Below are 24,229 nucleotides of genomic sequence, written 5' to 3' on the forward strand. Positions count from 1 at the left end.
TGGGACGTTTCCCACCACTGGAAATGTGGCAGTCCTTCATCGGAGAGCTGAGATAGCACATCAGTCATTTCAGTGCCTGGGGAATAACTAACTCCTGTTTAAAGGCCTTAGGATATGGCAGAAAGAATGCAATTTCTAGTGGTAAATTACAAAGTTTATTAACGTAGTCTCCAAGGGTCATTCAAACATGCTGAATCACAGGCAGCATCAGTAACCCTTAGGTCATCTGCATTTTTTTATTTATACTCACAACATTCCTGTGGCTTAATTTTTCTCTTTATTATATAAAAGCAATAAGAAGCTTTGCACCTGCTAATTATTTATTTATTTATTTACATTTCAAAATTAAGCAGCATTCATTGTTATTTCTCTGCTCTTCTGTTCCTCACAGTATAGGTTGCATTCCAGGAATAACATTAGTAAAACACAGAAAGAAACAAATTTAATTCTGTAATGTGGTTTTAGTAAGAATACAGATCCCAGAAACACCATTGAATAATGCATAAAATGCCTTTGAAAGAAGCTTCTTTATACAGAGAGCTTTAAAGGTGACATGGCAAAGGGTTTAAATTTTCTCTTTGAAGCTTTGGCCCTTGGTTTACAGCCATTGATATTTTGACAGCTCATAAGCATCTCTCAGTGCCGCTAGAAACAGGCCCTTTTTATTTTCAGTGCAGCCATCCTTTTCTTTTTTTTTTCTTCCCCCCCTTCCCCCAGTGTCTACAGATGACCCAGGAGCTCTTCACAGGACAAACATGTTGTTTTCTCCTTCGGCACCACTGAAAACTTTTTCCTGATCTTCAGCTGGTCTAAGGCTGCAGTGAGAAGCATAGACCACTATGGATGGAGCAAAAGCACTTTGGTGCTTCACAGCACCTTTTCTTATTTGTAATATTGGCAAATTCCCATTGAAACAGAGACCATAAGCTACTGAGTCTGTTGACTTCAGTGTTACAATGCCTACTTATTTACACCAGTGAAGTAATGACCTTGCTTGCATTAGTCTAACAGATAGGAAAGGCATGTTCAGATCTTATAATGACAGCTGTTAGATAACCACTATGGGATTCAGAAAAGATCCCCTCCTTGGCCCCCAAGCTTTATCTCCTAGATGGAGTACGCAGTGGGGGGGGCATCTGTCATTAAAATAGTATCAGTTATTGGCAACTGGGGTGATACTTCACTGGGCTAACCTGTGGACAGTCTAGAGAAAATCCAGATGAGCCAGAAGACATGAGCTTATTAGGAACACCTGCACCAGGCGGTTCATCATAATTATATATTTCTGAACTCCATTGAACTAGTGACCTTGATATCACTGTGTATAACTTCATGTAACCCAACGAGGATGTGACAGGGTGCAGTGGCCCCACAAGGGCTGCAAGATTTATCTACTGGTGAAAGTTTTGGTTTCTCACACTGCTGCAGAGTGCCCTTCCTTGGGCCCTTTTTTGTGTGTGTGTGAATTGGCGTGAATTGCGACTCCGCGAAGGACTGCCCATAACCCCCCATTTTCTTTCTGAGCAATCACAAGCAGATGAGATAAGTTCATCTTTACAATCCCCATAACCATTTAACTCTTCATTGCTTCAAATCAACTTCACTAGACTCATGCCCTGGTACATGATCAAATAATAATGCAGATTAGGTATTTCCTTAAGCTGGGCTCATTAGATTGCAAAAAAGTGTCAGTTGCTAAAGTTCTCCAGTGTCCTGGATGTCTGTTCCTCACTACGTAGAAGCAGTTTCCAGGAACCACTGTTTAATTTTCTGGAGTGAAGCTGTCTGAAGTTTGCTCGAACCACAGCTTCGGTAATCAGCACCACAAGCCAGTACGGCTCCCACTACAATTAGCAGGAAACACCTTCTGCCTCTAACAAAAATTACATTGGAACTTTTAATAGGAAGTGACAAAATGGATTACCTTTTCAATATGAACTTCCTTCTGTGTTTACCTAGAAGCAAAATAATATTGTCACAATGGCAGAAAGACACCTATAGTTCTACTGAATCAATCGAATGTTTTCATAAGCAAAGATAGCAAGTTACAAAAGTTCTGTGGGTTAAGCAGGAAAGATAGGACCTTGTTCTGTTTTCAGTTGCACCAACGTCCACCAAGAGCTATTCCATTAAACTATGGGACCACATTACGAAAAAGCAAGGGCCTACAAGATGGGTCAGGACCATGCCCAGTGAACAGGTTCTTTGCACAGGTTTCCTCCTGCTGCCTCCCCACCATCGCCTCATCCTTGTGGTGGCACAGTCCTAGAGCATGGACAACAACTCCCCTAAAATTAACTGAGTGTTGTCACAGGGTCCATGGCAGATCTACCAGAGGATTAATCAGAGATACAGAAGGACACATGCATTAGGCCAGCATTAGGAACATTAAAATTTAGGTGCTGAAGGATACTTACGTTTCCAAAACAATGATGTCAACATCGTTATCAAAAGAATGGACACCACTAAGAGAGATACGCTGAGAATGACAGAGATGGATAACTGGAAAGAAGAAGAGGAAAAACTGAAAAGTCTGAGAAAGCATGCCTACTTCAGACCTATTCATGCAGGAGTAGGTTGCTGTAGTGGCTAAGAGCTCTAAAATATCTGCATTGGGCTGGAGTTTGTAACACTTTTCTGAGCTTGCCTGTACAAATTATGGAGAAAATGCATCACGATGATCATGATAAACAACATTAATTGCTTGTTAAATATTTAATCAATCTGTCTCTGAAACATTTGAGCCTAGATTCATCCTACTTAATATGAACTTCTTACTAAGGTATCTAAACTAGCAGCTTAGTCACCTTCATCTTTCCCTTAGCTAGAGACAGGGAAGCATAAAAACCATCCCAGGTGCCTGGTCATGGCCTGAGGACGCTACCTCTGCCTCTCATACCGAGGTGTGACGGGGATGAGAGTTCTTTTTGAAGTGTGCTATACAGGTGGGATGCTCACAGGCTTTGGCTCTATTCACTGGACAAGAGGAAGATGAATCTTGAGCTTTAAACAACAGTTCAAGCTACTGGTTTGCAAATATTGCCCATTTAGTATGAATGCACTGAAAATCACTAGAACATCCTGCTGTCCTTTTGGCATCCAATTAGTCAAACACTCTTGAAACTTACTGGAAGTTTTACACCAACTTTCTGAGCATTGTTGTCTGAACTTGCTGAAGTCTCTGAAAACAAAAGAGATGGAAATCATTACTGGCACAGTCATCTGAAGGAGTGAGGGCCACTGTGGTTGTGATGGATTTAATCAAGGAAAGAGGAGGGCAAAATTTGGTCCTGGGTAAGAGAAATAAAGCGCCTTGCAACCAGAAGTGAACAATCTGTTTCAGCCACAAACTGCATATCAGGCGTTCATCAGGAAACATCAGTCTTCATCAAGGAAAGAGAAGGCTTCCAGAGATAGTCAGTGAAGTAAGACAGAAGAAACTTATCTCCTGTGAGGGAGTTTTAACTTCTGTAAGCACAAGATGTAGCAGAAAGCATAGGTAGTAAATAAGGTATGAGCCTAACTGGAGGAATTGCCAAGGTTTAATTGTGGTCAGAGTAATATGTAATTGCTTTTGACACCTGCCTTAGTGCAAGAAACCACAGGAAATATATTTATATTCAGATTACTTACCATATATTTAACATAGGTCTATGAAAATTATGTTGTTTTTCGTTTCTTTCCTTTTATTTTTTATTTTTTTTAATCTTAAGGAATTAAAAAGAAAACAGTTCTTGTTTTTCTAAGCTTTGGATATAGGAGTGAACTAAATGAATGCTCAAGTAATCTTGCAGCAAACGTTGCTGCTGCTGCTGTCCTACCACCTTAAATTGGCTAGTGAATTTAAAGTCACAGAAAGATTAATCTTGGCTTGGGCCTTGTCTCATTGTGACATGCTATGAAATACAGAAGTATTTAAGTATTTGGAGCTCTTCATCCAATACTTAACGTCATCTTAAAAGCAGGAGTTGCTCAGCTTAGTGAATCAAAACCACAGCTCACATCTTATGACAGGAAAGTTTCTGTGCATTAGAGCATACCCTAACATATAGAAAGACTGTGATGAGTAGTACTTTCAAGGGTTGGACAAAAGAACTACCATGGAGCCCCCATGTTAGCAAAATGTGATGGGGACCAGATGAGTCATTCGCCAGGGCATGTATATGTAGCATGCTTATGTCCTCCAAGACCACAGAAAAGGAAATGCTGTATGTATGAGGCTCACAGAATGTCACGTGGCAGAGAGGGTGATCTGACGGTCACAAATAATCCTGTTAGAAATGTGGTGTGTTTTCTTTTTTTAAATCTCTACAAATTTAAGCAAATGTTTCTGGTTTTGTTTTGTTTTGATTCAGTGAATAACCTAATCTCCCCCAAATTTTTCAGTTCTGATCAGTTTCCTTATGACAGCTGAGCTGATTTGTTTCCATGTACCAAATAATGTGTTTGAATGTTACCAAAGACATGAACAGGGCACAGGTAGCCCATACGCATGCAATAAAAATTTGTGTTGGAGTAGAAAAGAGATTCTGGCTGATAATAAATACAGCTAATAAAATCCTAGCAAGTTCTGAAAATCCCAGGGAGGTGTCAACATTGCACTTTGCCTTATGCCTGTCTTACAACATCCAGCTTTCCCTCACTTTCTCCATTTGATACACAATAAGTTATTTACAAAGAAAAAAAAAAAAAAAGAAAAAGAATAGTTTAAGAAGTTCAGCAGGAATACCCCCAAATACACAAGACGTGCACGTCTCACTCTGACACACGTCCCACAATTCAAAATTAAGCCTTCTGGCAACGTGCTTCAACCTGGTTGCTGGCAGCAGCTATTGGTGCTTCCTCTCCGTACCTGAAGGACCGAGGGTTGTCTCCTGTGTCTGAAGTTCGGTTGGCACCAGCAGGGCTATTGCTGAGGAAAGGCAGGCAAAGACAGAAGAGAAACTAAATGAGAGCCTGGTCAGCACAAAACAACTATCGCAGAGCTCAGTTTGCCAAACTGTCTGACAAATACTTACGAGAAAATATTTAACAATAAAAAGGCAGGATTCTGCCTGGGCTTTACTTAAGCATGCCTCCATCAAACACAAACTGGACAGCATTCACCTTTTCTAATTCTCAAGTGGCCTTTCAGTACCTCTGAAACACTGCAATAATACAATCCTCATGCAGGAATATGTGTTTTTTTATTAACAGACAGTGCTTAACCGTGCTGCAGCGTTTTCACACATCGTGGTGGTTTGGCGCTCGGAAATAGCATGACGCAAGTTATTGCATGCGTGGGAATGTTCATTACTCAGTAAGTGTGATATATTGTCTGCTGTGACTCTTTTTATGGTGGCTCTTTCTAGCCCACAGTGACAATTTAAGTTGCCCCCAGAATCCTGGAGGTAAGAATTTTTCCAAAACTCTCTATTTACAACACAACATAGGCATTATCCAGCATGATATCAGAAAGACGAGAAGTAAAACAATGTTGAGAAATGCTCATAAATGCTCAAGAGATCAGTTAAGTCACTTTCATAAGCCCTCTCCACGGGCATTCAGGAATGTTTTCCTAAACTCTATTTCTTCTCTAAATCTCTATATCTGTCAAAAGAAGACCTGCAAAAACCTAACTACTATATTTCTAAGAGATCAGAGACTCTTGGCACTAGTTGAAACCAAAGGCTCTCTCTTAACAGGTAAACATGACATATCCTTGATATGTCCTTGAATACGATTTATCCTTGAATATATTCTTGAATTTTAGCTTTCATTTTTTAAAATCCCCATTTGCAGGTATCAGGTGGGCAGTCTGTGACACCTGAATAACATGGGCTATTTATATTTGGCTGAGAGACATGGCGTGCAATTTCATGCAAGTTTGTTCATTTCTCAGGCATGGTATGATTTCATATCCCATTTCCTTTTCTCTTGAGGAAATGACTGATAGTTGTGGCAATTTGCTGCTTTTTGTCAGTACCAAGGGCACGTGTTGGGCACTGGAGAGCTGAGCCTACAGGCCACATCTGGCCAAATATAGTCATCGAGTTTCAAAGCCAGCCAGTCAGGGAGTATTTGCAATGGAAAGCTCAGTGGATTCACAGTGATGACAAATCAGTTATCTGACAATTCAGCTTGGATGGTGACAAAGAGCAGTTTTTAACTTCACTCAGACCTGAGATACCCAACAGTAGCGAGTGACTCAAAATCTACTTCCTTTAGAGGCCTTGAAAACATGTTTCTCATCTGTTGCTTCATCCTGATTTCTGACAATTTCTGAGTGGACCCCAAATACCTATTTCTGCCAGATGCAATAAATAGCTCTCAGTAAATGTTTGTTACACTCTTAAGAATTGTCAATGTTTTTGTTTATGACATCTTCATTTCTCTGAATATGCAACTTCTGATTTTCCAAAGTTATTGTACTCACCTACAGTTGGCACATCTTCTATCACAAAAGAATTGTTGGCCCATTCAGTTTTGTCTGCAGTCAGACCTGTACTGGGGAATTCAGTAGTCACTGAAACAAAATAAATACAAACGCTGGTAAAGATCACTGACTAGGGGGGTCTTCATACCGTGTTCGAATGCTTCTTGCCCCTGTGTTCTTTGTACCTTCAGGAAGAGGGATGGGCTCTGTTGAGCAGAACACATCATCATCTTCAGTACTCGTATCAGCTGCTTGGAAACCAGTTGAAAAGTCTGGGAGAGTAACCAGTCTGTTTGTAACCATTGTTTCTGGAAAAGTCTCACTTGGTGTCACATCAAACACTGTGGAAGCAACTGTCTCCAGCATTTCTACTGTTGGAGACTCGGTGGTTGCAGTTGCTGCCAGGGGGACATTGGTTGTCAGGAGGACAGCAGCCTCTGTTGTTACTTGAAAAGCAGAGGTTGCTTGAGGAGCAAGAGTTGTTGAGAAGACTCCAAAAGTAGGAGTCTTTCTCGTTGTTGTTGTCTTCACTGAAGGTGCTGCATGGAAAAATCGTAAGCAAGAGAAAAGTTAGATCAGAGCATTCACAGCTGACTGTGGGAAAAGCCAAAAGAGAAGTGAATGGAAAGTATCTATCTAGTAAAGTATTGTGAATGAAAGTGGGAGAATTGCTATTTAAAATGGTTGTCTAATGAGGAGAAAACAAGCCTCAGCCAGAACAACTCCCAATTCCCAGATTTGTGAGTTTGCTTTTATTTATTTTTTTTTTTCTGCAGGTTTCAAGCACCCACTCCCTGACCCTCTCACAGAAAGAGAAGGACCAGAACCTTGTGTGGCAGAGACCAAAAACCTGCAGAAGGCCCCAAAACTCACCTCTAGCCACCACCAGCTTTATGTTCTGTTTGATGTCGTTGAACCAACCCGGGATTTCTATGCGGCAGCAGTATGTACCTGCATCTTCTACCTTCACTTCCCGTATCGTGAGAGACACATCTCCATAGGAAATATAGCCCTGGAGATTGTACCGCTGAGATTTTCTGAATGTCACCCGATCCCTAGTGGTGTGCAGAATTTTGTTATTGCACTTTGAATTTGGGCATGGGCCTCTTCCCCAGCACATATCAGAGATGTCCTTCGCTCGTGCCACCTGGTAGAAGCAAGGCAATCTGACAGGTTGTCCTATTATTCCTCTAACAACAGTTTCAGATGTGGTGTGCACTGTCAAGGAAGAAGAAAGACAAGTGAGGGTTTTTGGTGGTCTCAGACGTGAGACTGCCTATGCAGCAAAACTTGGCAGGAAAAGAAACACCACTGCCTGCAGGCTGCCCACTTCTTGTGATCCTACAGGCTTTCCCTGGGAGCCTGTAGCAGCTGATGGCCTCAAGCAACATGGGCATCAACCAGGAGCTTGCAAGCATTGGCTTTTTGTTGCTGCTGCAGGGCTGACTGCTCTAGCCCCAGCCAGCTGCTGTAGAGCTGCTCACAAAACACATCTCCCACATCAAACATGTGGTGACGTCCCAAGCGCAGAGTAGACCTGTAAAATGGAATTTGGGAATTCTGCTCCCATCCCACCTCCTGTTCTATGAGACTGTTTGAAAGCTGTTCAGAAACCTGGTATGAAACGCATCTGGTTTTCTCAGTCCACCATCAGCTTCTTCAAACAGACAGAAAATGTTGTCATGGTTGCCTTTTCCTGACAGAGTCAATAGCAGGATCCAAAATTCTTGTGTGAAATTAGTGCCTAATTAAGTTGGCAGAGCAGAGGGATCTGTCTAAGAGAACCTATTCTCATAAAGTGCACTGCTTTCTGTCCCTGAGAAAGCCCTGCCAACTGTCTCAGTTACCTTGCCGAGCACAGTGTACACAGGAACTTTAACAGCAAGTGTTAAACCACTGTTAAAAGAATAGACACACATTTTAATTATGCTTTTACTCATCATGACCAGCTTTACTTTGTGTTTAGAGCCAATACCCACTTTAGCATCTGGTTTGAATCTTTGCTACCTATTGTTCCTCCTTAACTGCCCGTGCAATTCCCAGATTTCCCTAAAAGGGATTTTTTCTTCATGAAAGGTACCGTACAAAAAACATTTACATACAGGGATAAATCTCTTCTGGTTTATATTCATCTTGTATGTGTTGGTCCTCCTATCTCGCTGCCCTTTTCTCCCATGTTATTATTTACATACAGTGGAGCAGGAACTAAGGGACCTGGGAAATATCCAGATCTGGTCCTCTGCTGCAGCAATAGGATCATCCCACAGATCTGATATCTCCTGGTCAGTTTGCTCACCCCAAAGAGAGACTTACAGCAGTTGCTGCTGTTATCAACAGCTTTGGCACTGGTTTACCAAACATTTCTATTTTGCCAGCTGTTTAAATGTCTTTTTTTTTGGCATGACTCCCAGATAGCAAACAGAGATGCTTCCAATTGTGTCCGTGTCTCTCTTGTTTTGTCTTTAATGGACTATTCCCCAGGTGAGGTTTTAGTCAGTGGCAGGCTGCCTCACGACTTGTTATCGGGATGACATTTCAGCTTCATTATTGCTTATCCCATTGGCAAGATAAGCTGACTGGTTCAGGTTTCCACTGCTCCAAATTCTAAAAGAGTAGAAGCAGACAAAACAATGTGCAATATGGTCTGAAGGGCAGGAGCTTTTGCAGTGAAATGAATGTAGGATGTGCCAGAAAATGAATTTCCAAGTAAGGCTTAAGGTTTTGCAAGATGGCTGCTTGTTTTTCTTGTGGAAAGAGTAGGTTCATTTGCCTAGATACAAACAGAGAAAACAAACAGAGAAATACTCTCTTTATATGACAACAGAACAAAATAATTCATCCAGTTGACCTTGAAAGCATCCATAAAGGAGCAAAGAGTTAGTTTCTGGAGCAGGTTAACACATCTTTTCAAGTCACCAATCAACAATGATGTGTATAAAACCAAGACCAGCTTGAACTATTCTTGGAGTTAACATCACCATTGTTTGAGGAGAAAGGGCGTATCTTCTGCTCTCATTTCATCTCAGTTCTGCACAGTGCCAAAGCAGCTTCATTAAGTAACTCTTTAACAAATGAAAATCTGCCTGCCCTTCTCTGTAAAAGAAGAAAAGGCCTGAACTTAAAAAAAAAAAAAAAAAAAAAAAAAGGAAGACACAAGGCACCAGAGTGTCTCCAGGGTAGCTTCCCACCAGTACCACTGCTAGGAAGTTATTGTTTCTGCAGTTTCAAGTCCTCTTTCAAGAAGCTAGCATCTGTCTTCACTGCAGATTAGAAGGAAAAGCTTCAGTACTGCAACAGCCTCATTTCAACAGTACGAACATCTGCAAAGACTAAGTAATTTCCTTCTCAGCTGCAGCCTCTTGCACAGACACATTTTCCAGAAGAAATAGTAAGCAGGGTTGAATTCAAATGACTTGAAATTAAGAAAGAGGTTCCTGAGACGGTTAAATTGTGACACTCTAGTCTTAATGTTAGAGGAATCCTGCTCTTGTGCACAGCAACGACCTGCCTAGGCATCCAGATCTGACCCAAGGCACTCGGAGCATCAGCTGTACCCAGACAGTCCCACTGTAGTCAGCAAGGTTTGCCATTCTAAATCCTTAATGCAACTGAGAGAGAAATAGACTTCTGATGTTTAATATATCTTCTAAAACCATAATGTGTTCATAACTGCTCAGATCATATATATACACACACACATATTTGTATACAGTTTCTCTTGAAACAACCCTCAGTGATTGACAGCATTAAGCAGTAACTCCAATAGTTGCTGGTGTAATGGTTTTTTATCCTGTAGACTGGTCAATGGATGAACAAAAACATACATCCCCCAGTCAAGGCAGCTGGTTAGAAAATTATTATTTTTTTTTCTTGATCTATTTCAGGAATAGCTTTTTCCATTTTTATCTAGAAGATACTTCACATCTTTTCCCTATCAGTCCTTTTTTATTTATTTTTATTATATTTCTCCTTAAAGCATTTGTACTCATGAAGTTGCAAAGAAAATGTCTGATAAACAAAAAAGAAGCCTAAAGGCTAAAACTGCCAGTCTGCTGTTTTCCAGAGTCTTAAGACTACCCATTCTTAGCATGGAGCTGGGTTAAAGAGAGGAGAGTAACAAAAAGCCACTCTCACTCTTCAGTAGCTCCCCATACAAGAAAGTTTCTGAAGAGCAAATGGAGGCCAGTACCTCCCATTTATGTTAAGAATGAAGATATGACAAAGAAAGAGGCCTCCTGTTTCTTCTGCTGAGTCTGGTAAAAGACTGAAAATATATGGAATTCCCTGAGCTACAGAAGTGGTGGCAAAGCTCCACTTGCACAGCAGACACCATGGAAGTTGTTACCATGCCTCCATGGGGAATTAATCGCTGCTTGCCCTTCAGTGTCTTCCACCATTAACCAAACCTCTCCACTACTTTTCAGAGTGACTTAAGAACACTGCAGCTGCTGTAAATGCTATATTTGTATATTGGATATTTCATCCTAGCAGAGGTTGGCCATTAGTATTTAGTTGTCTAAAATATTTCCTGAAATGCCTCAGTGATTTACAAGCACATCTCTCACTAGGAGCTCATGTCCCACTGAAAGTTGCTGGCCTGACATTTCATGAACCACATTCAGCAATTTGGATGCTGCGTTTCCGAAGCCTAAATATGCATGCAGAAGTGCAGCTGATACCAACCACACTTGCAGGACTCGGTCTCCCAAGTTACTCTTCTTTGACAAATACTTCTTTTAGGATTCAGATCCTAGATGGATGAGCACTGAAGGTTTGGGTTTAGAAGGAGAGGAATCTCCAGCCATGCTTTTCCATGACAGTACACAGTTCAAGCAGCAGACAGCCCTCAGAGTTTCAGAAAATCCTTTCCTTATCATGTATATGCATTCATTATTCTGTCAATATTTCAATTCCCTGGCTCAGGCTGCATCAGGCTTGTACATAGCGGAGGGACAGATGGATGAGCAAAACCAGCAGTACTTGGCAATAGTAAATTGATAATTTAGGGGAATAGAAGAAACTTACCAAATTTACAGACAGAAGAAACCACATACATTTTTTTAAAAGCAAAAAAGCATTAAGTTGAACTTTTGAAATTCTGAATACAATTACAACCTTTTTCACTGTAATGCATACATATACAGGAAAAACAAGTGCTGCTGTTTTTAACATTACAATTTTTTTGTTTTCTGAGCAAGCACACAAACAAGTGGGTAAAGACTCACCTATAAAGATCTGTATCATAATCCATCGAAACAACATGAAATGGAACATTTTGGCTGATGGAGACTCTGGGTCAATGAGCGGAAGGAAAGAAAACTAGATCTTATAGCTTCCAGAGATGCTGAGTGAGCCCCACTGAAGTATCATTTCTCCATTTCCAGATTTTATGTATTGCAATTGCTTCTTCCTGTCTTCTGGATAATAACCTTCTTCTCTGCCCTTCCAAGACACTCAGCACGGTACTACCACCAGAAATTTCTATATTATTTTTTCTTTGGTCTTTGCATGTATCTCTTAAGGTCAATTACTGCTCTGTGGTGCTGAGCAGCAAGCACAAGTTCTGTGTTTTTACAGTCCTAAACATGTGGCTTAATCTGCACTTCTGTCTTCTACTTAATTTTCCTAACCCATTCACTGCCCGTGATTCTGCCCTCTGATTGAAGACCCCTCTATTTCTTTCCCCAGCTTTGTATTTTCTATTTCCAAAGACAGACTTGAAAGGACTCTAAAGATCTGCCACACCATCTCCAATACTCTTTTTTTACTCTGACTTTTTTTTTTTAAAACTCTCTCTGACCAACTGATGAAGATATTCTCTGGAAGTTCTACTCTGGAAAAGATGAGTAATAGAGTGGGAATAACTCAAGGCATTCAGGACTGGACAAAGCATGAAGGAAGGGAATGGAATGGAATAGTGCTGTTAGAAGGGACCTACAAAGCTACTTTGAGCCAATGCTCAGCTGATGTCACTGCAGGGAGCAGCTGAAACCCATCTGAGGCACTAATTTGATATTTATCCAGCTACCAATTGCCATGACGTTTTTCAAAACAGAATTGGCCAGCGTGTTGCAGGTGACTAGGGAAGGAAGAGGGCGAACGTGGCATTATGTCAGCTTTGTTTGTTTAGTGAAACTGGGCTTGAAAAAGGCCACCCAAAATCCAGCTGATCCAAGTATGCTGGGAAGAACTAGTAAAATCTGCCTCACTTTCTGCACTTGTACTGCTATCTAGTGGCTTCCTGCAGGCAGAGAAGGAGAGGTAGAGTGCTATCCCTTCAGCTCATTAGCCTTGTAAGGGCTAATAGGCTGCCAGTTTGTGTGCAGCTGGATAATCTCTTAATGGGTGAACAGGTTCCAAGTGCCACCTGTACATCTCTGGGGCTTGTTTTGAAATACCTATTCCAAGATCAACTGACATGAGTGGAAATAATGAAAAAGCAGAGAGAGCTTCTGCCTGTATGTATTATATTGCTTATCTACAGTGAAATTTTTGCTTTGCACAATCTTTGCAGTCTGTTTACAGAGTAACCAGACAGCAGCAGAAAGGAAACTTTATTTAAAGTTATGGTTATCAAACAGTCTATAACTTTATTTTGCATAAAAAATTTCTTATATAAGAATTAGCCTGAATTTGTCTGTAATACTAAGAAAAAATTCCTTATGAGCAAGCAGCTTTCATGATTAGCAGTCTGCCAGCTCCTTAAAAGCATGAGTGGTTGGAATTCAATGATTTTAGAAACTCCACACTTTTTGTCTAACTGAATCCCAGTAGAGATGACTTATAAAGTCAAAGTTGCAGGAAGCAGAAATTGTTAAGAAAGTTTTCTGAGATCTATTTCAGAGATCAGGTGAGACTTCCTCCAGCTCTGGTCATGGGCTAGAGCCCACAGACGCGACATATGCTCAGCTAGACAGAAGGAGAACAACATCTGCAGTGGGGACAGTAATTCTTGTTTGGTATTTTTTGCTAATAGTCCAACAACAGAACTCTAAAACTAATAGATCCATTCAAGTTTCGGTACTTTCTTACACAAGGCAGCACATGACATGAAGACAGCAGAGTTGCCTTCCCTGCCCAGCGGGGTTGGTAATCACCTAATACTTGTGCTCCCACACTTAGTTCTTTAGTTAACCATGAATTCACCTCTGCACTTTGAACCTTTTTGGTTCAAAATACATCCCAGCTTGCCCATTTCCACCTCTTCCTTCCTCAGCAGGATGAGGAGGTTTTCCCCACTCCGTGAGCCTCTGCAAGCACACTCACCTGCAATATCCCACCTTAGCCAGGCTCTCCAGGACTGCAGGGGAAAGCCCTCCCAGCTCTACCAGCTGGGGAATGGAGGGAGGGGTAACTGCTCCACTGACCTCAGCTCCCCACAAAAGCACAACCAGACCGTGGCCAAAAGTGTCTCAGCTGTTAACATAAATACCTCCTGATTTTACTATTTTTCCTTTACACCCCAATGAAAATGCTTTGTTCTTTGCATGGTTCCCTTGAAAATGATCTTAACGATAGGAGTTGGCTGTGGGTCAGCTATCCTTCCCTGTGGCAGCAACATCTGCTTTAGGTATTCCACACTGCTGCCTGGGCTGAGCTTCAGGGTGAAATTTGCACTGGTCAGTATCTGGTTGAGAGCTGGTCTCTCTCCTGCCTGTACCACTTTTCTGTGCTTTCAGGAAGTCCTCAGCATCTGTTTCAAAACATGTTCTTAAGAACAGTCATAGAAAATTGTCCTTCCAGTGAATGCTGATCTGAGTGGGTTGTTTCTGTATAAACACTGCATGAAGAGTTGATTCATCCCCACAGGGCTCCCTCCATCTCTCAAATAAGCCAAAGCTTAGTGTTACAGAGAACAAAAGTCTAAATGGGGAGCAATACAGGAAAGGTTGTAGGCCACAGTTACTATTTATCAGCTAAAAGCCATCAAATAAATTCAGCACAAATTAGAGTTTTTTGGAATCTACGGAAGTGTAAAAGCAGAACTAACTTTCAGCTAAGATTTTGTGTAATGTCCCTAACTTCTCCATAAACTAAGAGAAAAAATAATTTTTAAATTGATTTTGCAGAGTAGTTACATTTTGTCTAGTTGCTTTAGAGGCCTGGAGGTGAGACTTTCCACCCTGAGAATTCTCAGGGCATATACAAGCCTGAGGAGAAAGCCACAGCAAGTGACATATTTTGCAGAGGAAAATGCACTTAGTGATGGTTCCCTGAAAGAAAGCAGTGAATACTCCATAAGCTCCAAGGAGCCATGAGGGGATGAACTTCTCCAGTTTATACTGGGGGTAGGCAGGAATTAGTACATTGCACAACTGAGCTGTTACCAGGAGTGAGCATACCCAGCTTTAACAAAAATTCAATGAAATGTATTTTGAATGGCATATATAATGCCATAGTCATGGCAGCTATGAGATTACTCCTCCCTTCAGATGGCACAGATCATTTTGTAGCTGGCATATACAATATGTGGTAAAGACAAATTTCAAAAATATGTGGGTTGTTTTCCTTTTGTGATTGAGTAGTCATCCCAGCACCTCCTCTTTTTCCAGAAAGGAAGAGAGAATTTGAAGCAGATAGTATCTGGTAAATTTATTTATTGTTTCTGGAAATTTCCATTCAAGCAACTAGGATTCCTGTCTCTGGAACAGGATGATAAAGGTTTTAATTAGAATTGTAGCTTTTATTTACTTTATTAGTATGGGGTGAATGATGCTTCAGAAGCCCAGTCACATTTAGCTGCAGAGCAGAGAGAGCAGCTAACATTTTGCAAAATTTTTAATGTCCCAGTGATGACAAAGGCACACATGCATCCAGTCCTTAGTGTATTGTATAAATGTTTTCCTCTGCATGGATCTCAACTTCCAGGGCACTTTGGTTGTCTGCACGTTTTGGTTTCCAAAATGCAACAGAGCTGCACAAAAGTGAAAACAATGGTGTTAAACAACAGACAATAAAGAGACAAAAGACCAGATAGTTAAATCAACCACCTCACTGGAAAAAATGTGAAATATGCAAAAACGCTTACTTAAATGTGACTAATGATGAATCATTTTTCCATTTATGAGAACCCATACTTGAAGTTTGCCTACTCCCTAATGCAATGAATTGGCAGTTACATTCATTTTTGTTTATTAACTAATGATGAATAGCAGGATTTATTAATTTGTTTTGCAATGTTTTGCATTAACTTGAGATTAAAAAAGAAAACAAATTTAATGCATGTACAATGAGCATGCATCTAGGAGGAGTCACAATTGCTTCCTTCTGGGACCTAGTTTGTCCTATTAGCTAAAGCAGAAACAGAATACTTACCTTGCAAAGTTACTCATCTTCTTCATATTATGTAAATATCCTAAAGATCGTGCAGAATGAAAAGAAAGAAAAGCAAATAAAGTTCTTTAAACCATCAGGAACAAGTAAAGTAGCAGGTTCAGTGAGGAAAACAAAATGCAAGAAACTAAATTAGGGAACTTTAAGCAGAGGTTTTCAGTGTAGGAAATCCCCACAATTTCCATGAGGTCAAATTCATATGGATTGGCCTAACCAAGAGCCTCCAAGGAGAAGGAGGCACATCTGGCACATGGAAGAAAACTGGATATAGTTCCATGAAACCAGTGCATCTTCCTTCCTCATTGGGAAGGACCTGGACAAGGTGGCAGCTGAGGGATGGGTAGTACCCATGAGGAAACGAGCAGGGAAGGGGATGTGGGATTGTATCGCACATCTCCTCATCAGACCCCAGGTCAGCTGGTAGCTGTGGTGTCTGAGATGGTGAGACCATGCTGGTAGCTGCCCCAGGCACTGGGCAGGAGACCCAGGCAGGCAGCTGCAGCACAGCCATGCAGAGACATCAGCTTGTCCCCATGACACAGAAGAGATATATGGCATTTCTCATGGCTGTGATTTGACATACCCAGCCCATTGTTGAATAACCACCTCCAAGAAGTACTTACGTCTAATGAGCAACAGACCCAATACAAGGACGACTAGAAATACCACGCATACTCCAGCGCTGATATAAACTGCCCCTTCTGAATGCTGCTGACTGTGAACTGGTATGGACTCGTTCTGTCAAACAAAACAGATTAGGATCAGTGGGACTAAGAGCAAAAAGCCCATACACGACCCAGAGGCAATTTGTGTATTTTGCAGCCCTGCAGTAAAAACACACTTGAGAGCAAGAGCCTAATTTGAGATAGAGGACTAGTTTCAAGCAGCCACAATGCAGCAGTTGTGTGAACCATCCTGTTAAATATGTTTCTTAAGATTGTCAAAGTATCTGAAGTTATGGCCAAACCCATTTCAATTCTAGTTCAATACTATTTGGTGAATATTTTTATTTAAACTTCTGATTAAAATATCTCCTGGTATGTTCCCCTCACACACATACACCTCCTTTTTTTTTTTTTTTTTTTTTTTTGTCAGCTTATTCAGCAGCTATTCAAAGCTTTATCCTTGTAAGTGAACATGCCTTCACCTTGTGCTGGACTTCACTAAGGCAAAACTTCTCTCTGACACCAGCCATTAGGTATCTAGCCTCTAAAAAAGGCTTCCCCTTAAAAGCTGGGAAGATGTTGAAAGGCAGCGTGGTCCCTGACTTTCTGCACATGCAGCAATATGAATGCCCACAGTACATACTAGCTCATAGTACATAATATCAGGCCTTCCCAAAGGCTGTTTTTTCCTGACAAAATTTGGGTGATGCTATTGCCTGTTAACATGCAGCATGGGCTGGAAGACTCAGCAGGCAGACAGGGCTGCCTATTTGAAACCCACCCCGTGGGCAATGCAGGTGTATCCCTGTGCTGTCAGGTAGCCCAATTTTGACTCTCCCCTATGTCCTCCATACCTGCAGGCTTGAGGTTACTTCTAAGTAGTCTGAGGTGCTCAAGTAAGAACCAGAGGCCTGAAAGGCAATGTAGATGTTGCTAAATATCTTCCCACCTTAGTAGGAAGGAAATACTTTATGCAAGCAAAGCATTTTTCCCCCTTTAATAATGACCACATAAGTATTCTTTAGTAAGCATTAAATGTGCAGACTACAAAAAACACATTATTTTGCAATCAAAATAAAGCACTACAAGTGAACTGCATGGCTAACCGCTTAATCTCAATATGCTATAGCACAACAGAAATTCTTACAGTCTGAGGAGTTTCTGAAGCAGAAACTGATGGCCACGTTTCAGTAGTAAAGGATGCTTCACTGGCACTCCCAGGAGCTGAGCAAAAGCAAGACAAACCAACACATCACTGTCACAGAAAGCTGTTCTGCCTAGACAGAGAGGAATTCATACTGCTGACCTGGGACCATCAAACCTAAGTACATCTTTCAGGAGTCTGGGATCTGCATATCATAAAGAAGTTTGTGCCTTCAGAAGGTAGCACAAACCTCCTGATACTGGAGCCTCTACTGCCTATTTCAGAGCTTTGATTTCCTTCCAGGAAATGCTGCTATCTCAACAAAGAGCCTAGAAAGTTGGAGTTACCAAGGTGGGCTTCGGTTTTCATAGCCCAGAAGAGGCAGTGGATGCCTAATGCAAAATTAGATTATCTGATCAAAATTGATTAACACCAGCTCAGGGCCTTGAAGGAATAAGTGGTGCGGTGCTGCAGAAAGCAAGTGACACTTTCGAAATCCCATATCAAAACTATGCGAGAAACAGCCTGACTGAAGTGTGATATGTTTCCATAATGACATGCAGCAGATTTTGAGGTAATTTCCCAGAGTAGTTTTCAATATTTAAAACAGAGCTATGAATGGCTGTCTTCCACATCATCTCAGTTTCTCCGTGCTGTCTGATGACATAGACCCTCCTGAAAACAAAAGTTCCTGTTCAATTTATGACAACCCCAGGTGGTTCCTGATGTTTCAAATGACAACCCCAGGTGGTTCCTGATGTTTCAAATGGTTAACCTTATCCTAGAAGCTTTATTCTGAAGAGTGCAGTATCGTCTACTTCACTGTCCTCTTTTTTGAGGGAGGTGCTGGAATATTCCTACATCAGAGGAACAAGGCCACCTGCCTTTTCAAATCTCCCTCTGCACAAATGTGCACATATTAACTTGTATTCTTAAAGCACAAAAAAATTGTTCCTTGTTTTCCAACGGCTAAGATGTCACATGGTTAAGAAAACCCGTGAGCAGTAAGACTGGAAGACAGATTATTTGCAACTAGAATAAAAAAGGTCTGAGAAAGTTTTCACTTCTTCTTCCAAAAAGGAAATGCAGCTGTTGTCACATTTTAGTGTTGCTTAACTAAAAATAAAAATATTGAGATCAAGGGATAAATACAAAGGGCATCCCTGATTATTTTTTTTTCCAAAATCCTAAGAATAAGCTATCATTAGACTACGAACTCTCCCACATATACTGAAAATTAAAGTTGGCTTTTACAGACTGAAAAGGATACAGCTTAGTGGGTATATGACAGAAGTGTACAAACTTACAAGTGGAACAAAGAATCAGGGTAAGGAATAGTCGTTCCAACACAATGAAGGGCATCACCTGAGACTATTAAATATACATGTACTACAGAGGATACATCCAGCCTCTGAGACAGTTTAGAGCTGGGTAAAACAATACTTTGGTGCTGTATCATAAAATTCCTGCCCTGTTTCTACAGTCTGCCTTGATAATTTACAGGTAATGGAGATGGGATCCTGAATTAGCCCAATAACACAGCTCTATGTTATATTACATTGAGCAACAAATAATTTGTTTAAATAGTGAGCACACATGCAGCTCCTAAAACCTTGGATTTCATTGTTGATGGGATGTGTTTTCAGATGACAAGGCGAAAACAGTATTTATTTTTTACTTTTTTTATATATAATATATAACATACATTAATATATGATTATATGTGATGTTTTATAATATAATATTTATATATTTTATTTTTATTATTATTTTCTTATACCACATGCTGAAAAAACAGCCACAATGAAAACAACACTTGCAGCAGCAATGTATCATCTACTTCAGCCTAAAAACTGGAAACAAAGTTCCTCTCACACGTACAGGTTCCTTCTGCTGGGCCTTCTATAAAATGCCAGGTAGAATTTACAAGCCAAGTTCTGATCTCAAATTCTGTAGTAAAGTTTAGTAAATTTTAGCCAAGACATTTCTAACAACTTGTTTCTTTCTTAAGACCTCCATTTGCAATAGAGCTTATATACGCTATTGAGATTAATATTTGGAAAGAAGTTACCTGAGGTCTGTGTAGAGGTGTAAGTGTGAGGGCTTGCAGTAGAGATCCTAGCTGATGTGGTAAAATAAGATAAAATAAATAAAATAAATAAAATAAAATAGCAAAAAGCCAATACACATCATAATTAATTTAGTGTGCATGCATGCAGTGAAAAAGAGAAAATGTTTCTGTAAAAAGTGTGCTAACACCAGCTACACACGTACACCTGTGAGCCACTTACTCCATATACTAGCATGCTTTTTATAAGTAGAGAAAAACTAGATTCAAAGGAGGAATTTACTTTAGAAAACCTTGTTTATATACATTTGTGTCCCTGGGCTTTACTCCAGAATCTAGCAGAAAAGGATGGAGCACTGTCTTCTATGAACACCACCCTTTCTCTGGAATTCTACAAATAGTGCTTGTAAGAAAACTCAGTAGCACTGCACACCATGAAACAAAGCACCATGTTTGTTTGTTTTACTTTTTTTTTTTTTTTTTTTTGACTGCACTGGGATTACAACATTATGAAAGATAGCTTAATTTAAACAGCACTCGTGGCAGTTCTGCCAGTCATCCAATGGATGACCACAGAAATCATTTCCACCACAAGCCTCAAAATTCAGACTTTACCAAAATAGTACTCACGCAGGAGAGCTCATCCACACTCACCTTTCTTGATCACAACCTGAAGATTTGTTAGCTGATCATTGAACCATCCCGGGATCTCCACGCGGCAGCAGTAGGTCCCGCTGTCCGCTTCCTTGGCGTTTATGATCGTGAGGGACACGTCGCCCGCATGCAGCTTCCCTCTCAGCACGTACTTGCTGTGGGACTGATGTGTCACCTTCCAGCCGTCTGTCCAGACAAGAGTCTGGGAGCATTTGGAAGAAGGGCAGCGGCCACGACCCCAGCACATCGACGTGGTGCCGCTTTTCTCATTAACTGTGTAAGAGCAGGGCACGGTGATGTTCTGTCCAACCTCTCCTATCACAAGTAGCTCTGACACTGTGGGGCCTACAGGCAAAAGCACAAAATGTAGTTGTTGAGCAGAGAGTGTGCAAGAGGAATTTTCTAATACATCTTGTGTGATAAATGAATCCATCCTGACAACAACACCAGGCATTGCTGGATTAGGTTTTTAACAAAAAGATGTGAAACCCAGCGGGACTGTTGCATGGTGAGGAATAACGTTCTGGACAGTGCTTTTGTTCAGAAAGTGTCTGTAGCCAGAGGAACAAGAAAAGTGTTTTCTGCAGTCTCTGTTGGCAGGCAGAAAGGTGAAGCCAGTACAGAGTTTGGATCTGCACAGCTCTGTGGCTTCTCTTTAGCCATGTCCAGTTCGATAGTTCTTTATTTTTCCCTTAGTTCAGATTTAATCCAAGCCAGGCATAGGGGAACAGAAAGACATTGACTTTCATTAAAACCACTGTAGGAAACACTTTCTCCCTTTCAATGAAAGGTCACTGATTGGCAGGTTTTATCAGAATTACAGCTGTTTCCTTTCTTTCCCTGATAACAGATTTGGCCAGTTCCTATCAGATTTTTCAGAGCTTTGCTGAGAAATTTTATACTTTCTTTTTACACTAGTTTATTTTTTCCCCTCATTCTTAACAAGTTTCTAGCTTGTTCAGTTCCCATTAGAGGCCATTTTGGGGTTTCCAGAAAGCTATTTCACACTATTCAAGTCAAAAGACAGAGATACAGCAAGCCATAGCCCATTCATCACAGCGAGATTATTTCTTTTGCTGTATTTAAACCACTCTGGTCAGTATTCCATTTCAGAGAGTTTTAATAAAAGCTCTGTTAAGTGCCAGCCAAAATCACATGTGCTCTGGCGATCCAGACTGTCATAGCCATCCTGTAACTGCTTTCTTTTAACAGTTCACACAGGAGGGCTCCTGAGATGTACATCCAGCCTTGAAGTATAAGGAAAATTTACTACTACGTTTTCCTTATCAAGTCCATTAGCATTGAATCAACTGTGTACATTGATCTACCCACATTAGTATTTCAGGGATAGAATTCACTTCAGCAAATATAGAAGTAGTTAATATTTTAACAACTAACTATCTCTATTAAAAGTCTAACCCTATATATCGCTGGGAAGGAAGGGCTCTCCCCTAGGCAGGTCAGCCAACATATGCCGGTGGATCCCAAGCACCCTATGGCTTGACTACAATTGTTCCTTGTGAACAAGCTGTATTGGCCAGCTCATCTCAGTCATTTTTCTCTAAACTAATCTATTATAAATAATTCTCATACAAAAACTTTGCCACAATAACATACTAGAAACTAATATCTGGAAATAATGTAGTTTATTTAATATAAAAAGTAATCCCTAAATTAATCTAATCATAAAAGGCTTTAGAAAGAACTAGAAGAAACAATGTCCATAATATCCCTTTTCTGTCTGTTGAGCATATCCTACCACCAAATTTTTAATGTCCATCTGCCTATATCACTACCTTTCTGCAACCTGTTTTCACTGCTAGTGACTTTAACAATATTTTCCTAGAGGGATGGTTGTTTCTCAGAAGAAGAAAAAAAAGGAGAAATCATAGATTTGTCTCAATACGATTTCATCTTGTCTGAAAACCACTAGAAGCTGCAGCTGGCCTCTTCCTTGTCTACCTAAGCGTTCACATTCACAACGCCTGTTGAAGTGAAACAACCATTTTACATCTTTTCTAAAATGATTTTAAGATCTCTGCTAGTCTCAGAACATTGTTATCTAAAAAAAAAGGAAAACAAAAGATAATTCACAGTAAGACTAGCAGACAGCCCAAGAAGCAGTGTCTTTAAAGCCACCATAGCTCCAACACGATTGTTTTAAAAAGAACTTCAGAAGAGTATTGAGCCACTGCGATGAAGTTATATTTTATTGCAAAACTGCAGTTTCTGTGCCAAGCAACCCTCAGAAGCATTGCTGCATGTTACCTCCATCCGCTCCCGGCTATTTTTTAGGCCCGCTTAGTTACCTGTAAGCAAGGTCAGAAGAATCCAGTTCAGGAAGAAATGAAGAGACATTGTGGCTGAAGATGAGGGACACTCGTGTTCGCCCTTTGTGCACCTACATTCAAGAAAGCCTGTCTTTTTCATAAACTTCTGGTTTTACTTCTCAGTATTAGCACGTCAGCTTCAGACAGGATGATGCCCTTTAGTCTGATCAGGATTGCCTTTCCTGTGGTTAGTGTTAGTCTCTAATGTTGCTGTTGGTGATACACACAGCTGAATGCTTGCTGACTGTGGTTTGACTAATAGGCTAAAGTACTTAGCAGTACTTCAAAAATATACTTCTGTTTTTTTGTTTTGTTTTTTCTTCACTAATCTGTGCAATTATAGTAGGAGAAACTTTTGTCAGCTTCACCAAGCCGAGAGCTAACAATAATACAACGCTCCGCATTGGTTCCCATACCTTTTTCTTGCCATGGTATGTAAAATTAGGGGGAAAACTAGTCCAGGCAATGGACTGTCATAAACAGAAAGTGTTTGACTTGGAACTATTAATCTAGCATTTAATAATTAACTTTTGGCTCTAATACTTTTAAGTAGTTCAGAGCTACTTTGAGCAAACGTGATTTTTCTTGTCAAGCTGTAATTTGGTAACATTGGAAACTTCCCCACCATTCGGGAGTTGTAGCCTAAGCAGAGCTGCCAGCGATCATCATCCTACTCTTAAACGTCCTGCATATACCTGGGCTTTTACAGTATAAAGTAACACAACACAGAAGTCACTTAAAAAGTAGGGTGGAAACTATGTTGTCCAGGCTCCCTGGATTCCCTAACTCATCTTGAGGATATATATTATTTTAATATTGTTTGGACTAGAACTGCAGATGTGATAAAGTGTGCTTGATCTCCAGCCAACAAATGTTCTTTGCTGAAGCAGATAATCTACCTCATACCCTTTTATACAGACAAAAGCAAGTTGTAAGGAATTATTTTTTATAAATAACAAGCAGCAGAAGTGCTTCCAAAAACATACCCTAACCATAAAGCTAGGCCTTATCAGAACCAACACAGCCACCTGGGACTGAATACCTTAAATGCAAGCAGAGTCACTGAAGTAACAGTTTCTTTCAGTAAAAAGGAGAAAAAAATAAAGGACAAAAGTAGTCAAGGCAGAGGAACACCAGCAGCAAACCTGAGAGAGAAAGCTGAGAAAAAAAGAGGGAGAAAGGGTGATTTTTGTACAAAGAGGGTAAAAGCAGATTTAGGTCTCTGTGTAAGAAAACGCTTCCTCTTTGCTTTTTTTTTCTGGGGAAATAGAACACTGCAGTCAGCTGTTACAGGAATTGTTCTGATCATTACCAGCAGTATCCTGAAACTGCTCTGCAAGGGTGGAAAAGGCAGGGCAATCTGACCCTGGCAGAAGGCTGAGGACTGAACTCACCCCAGCCGTGTCAGGGCAGGGTTCAGCACCAGCTGAATTCCTCCTGGTGGCTCAGCAAGTGACCAACATCAACCAAGAGCAGGGCGCAAGTCCCCTCTGCCAACTACCTCTAATAGCGAGGGAATCATGACATTTAAAATGTTTCAGGTTGTTTTCACTTTCCAAGAAGTGTCCACAAACATGATCCCCATTTACCTCAATATTTTCACAGAAGAAAAAAAAAATC

General features: G+C 40.6%; 1 protein-coding gene across 1 annotated transcript; it reads right to left on the reverse strand.

The window, feature by feature from the left end:
- Positions 1-313: 313 nt before the first annotated feature.
- LOC137864506 (uncharacterized) lies at positions 314-22,876 on the reverse strand. The gene is given in 17 exon segments (XM_068698618.1): positions 314-815; positions 1,925-1,955; positions 2,418-2,502; positions 3,129-3,181; positions 4,853-4,912; positions 6,416-6,505; positions 6,601-6,954; positions 7,289-7,633; positions 11,641-11,857; positions 14,650-14,761; positions 15,731-15,770; positions 16,372-16,486; positions 17,268-17,324; positions 17,561-17,637; positions 19,629-19,679; positions 20,280-20,624; positions 22,589-22,876. Coding segments are annotated over 17 exon segments (2,226 nt in total). The 5' UTR covers positions 22,710-22,876; the 3' UTR covers positions 314-742.
- Between the last annotated feature and the right edge of the window lie 1,353 nt (positions 22,877-24,229).

This window comes from Anas acuta, chromosome 14, assembly GCF_963932015.1.
Source record: "Anas acuta chromosome 14, bAnaAcu1.1, whole genome shotgun sequence".
NCBI classification, from domain to species: domain Eukaryota; kingdom Metazoa; phylum Chordata; class Aves; order Anseriformes; family Anatidae; genus Anas; species Anas acuta.